This window comes from Arabidopsis lyrata (genome assembly GCF_000004255.2).
Source record: "Arabidopsis lyrata subsp. lyrata unplaced genomic scaffold ARALYscaffold_5, whole genome shotgun sequence".
In the NCBI taxonomy this organism is placed as follows: Eukaryota; Viridiplantae; Streptophyta; class Magnoliopsida; order Brassicales; family Brassicaceae; genus Arabidopsis; species Arabidopsis lyrata.
This window is the reverse complement of record NW_003302551.1, coordinates 2,509,216-2,510,916: the sequence shown is the minus strand read 5'-3', so window position 1 is coordinate 2,510,916 and position 1,701 is coordinate 2,509,216. Positions and strand designations below refer to the sequence as shown.

The 1,701-nt window shown below is 35.5% G+C and overlaps 1 protein-coding gene across 1 annotated transcript; it reads left to right on the top strand.

Moving 5' to 3' along the window:
• The first annotated feature begins 528 nt into the window (after positions 1-528).
• On the top strand, positions 529-1,701 carry LOC9313001. Its single transcript, XM_021026771.1, is given in 4 exon segments — positions 529-831; positions 833-1,104; positions 1,107-1,162; positions 1,165-1,701. Coding segments are annotated over 4 exon segments (786 nt in total). The 5' UTR covers positions 529-634; the 3' UTR covers positions 1,426-1,701.

The window sequence follows — 1,701 nt, the reverse complement described above, 5'->3', positions numbered from 1 at the left end:
TTGTATTCTCCTATAAATAGAAGTCAAGTTATGACATTAGGAGATATGAGAGCTTTGTGTGTTTAGGGTTATGAATGTATGGTTTTGAGTTAGTTTCCATACTAATAAAAGAGAGAGTCTTTTACATCTTCATAGCCTTTGTTTGATTTGCTCTTTAAAGCTTTGATACAAGAAAAGAATCATAATGAAAAACAAGTGTGTATGAGAGAGATAAAAATTAATTTATGAGCCCAGAATTGCAAATCTTTGGTTATCCAAACAAACATTGAAAAGGAGGGTTTGAGGAAGAGATGATAAGAGACGAAGTGGGATCGGCGAAGAAAGTAAAGAAAATAAATTTAAAAGGAAACAAATAATATCTAATTGTAATGGCATGATCGTAAATAATATGGGTTGGTGAGGGTGTGAAAGTCTGCCAAATAGTGTAGCACAGTGAAAGGTGAGGATTTTGATAATTGTGAATAGTGAACGTATCAGTTCTCCAATAAAGTTTGAAAAACGTACTAAAATGCCAAATATCTCTTATAAAAAACATTACGAAGAGGTGCCTAGCTCACATGAGAAATATTCAAGTTTTTTTTTTTTGGATCGAAGTTTATGTTTTTTAGATTCACCCGATCCCCACATACTCACCATGACTGAAAAGAAGTTTCCCTTTCACGATCATCCTTTATCATATGAGAAATTGGACAAGTTTAGTTGCATTTTGTGCAAAAAGAAAGGTGGTTTCGGCTATTTCTGCCACAAGTGCTACTTTTGGGGTCATAAGGAATGCATCAAGCGCTCACTTCTGCATCCATCTCCTTGCAAACATTCTCTCAAGATCTACACACGAGGCATTGGGCTATGGAGGTGACCATTGTCATTTTTGTAGAGATTATCTTCTTGATGATTTTTTTCATTGTTTGATATACAACATCAATATGGATCTAAAATGTCTTAAAGATCCACCACCATCAAGTATTTATTACCCAAAAAACCATATGCATATGCTTACTCTTTTGGCGAGAGTGGTCACATTTACTTGTAATGCATGTGGTATAGAAGGTAAGCGTAATCCTTACGTATGTCTTGAATGTAATTTAATGTTCCACAACGATTGTATAACCTACCACGAATTATAAGCATCAATCGCAATGATCATCGCATTTCTCGCACTTCTCGACTTCTCGTCTTGGTCCCGGAAATTGGAAATGTGGAATCTGCCGCCAAAAGATTAGTTGCTCCCATGGAGCTTTTACATGCCCACGTTGTCCAAGTATTGCCTTTCATTTAAAATGTGCGATGAAAGATGGCGTGTGGGATGGAAAAGAATTCGAAGCTGAACCCGAAAAAGAGCTTGAAGATGAAACCGAAGAAGAACTCGAAGATGATTCCGAAGAAGAAATCGAAGGTGATACCGAAGAAGAAATCGAAGAACAATAAAACTAATGTAAAATAAATATTGGCGTGTCATGAGAAATCCATTCTAAAGCTTGATGCGGATTCTGTTAGTGATAATGTGGTGCAACGATTGTGTATTTGTGTCCAACAATGATCCATTCTATACATAATGTTTGGCGATAGAATAAAGATTCATAATTTTTGTTATTTGCTAAAACTTTCATTTTAGATTATGACTCTTGGCAAAACGAACTCTGAAGTCTAAATCTTGTCTATGACTCGTCATTTGTTATTTGCTAAATTTGGTCTATGATCCCA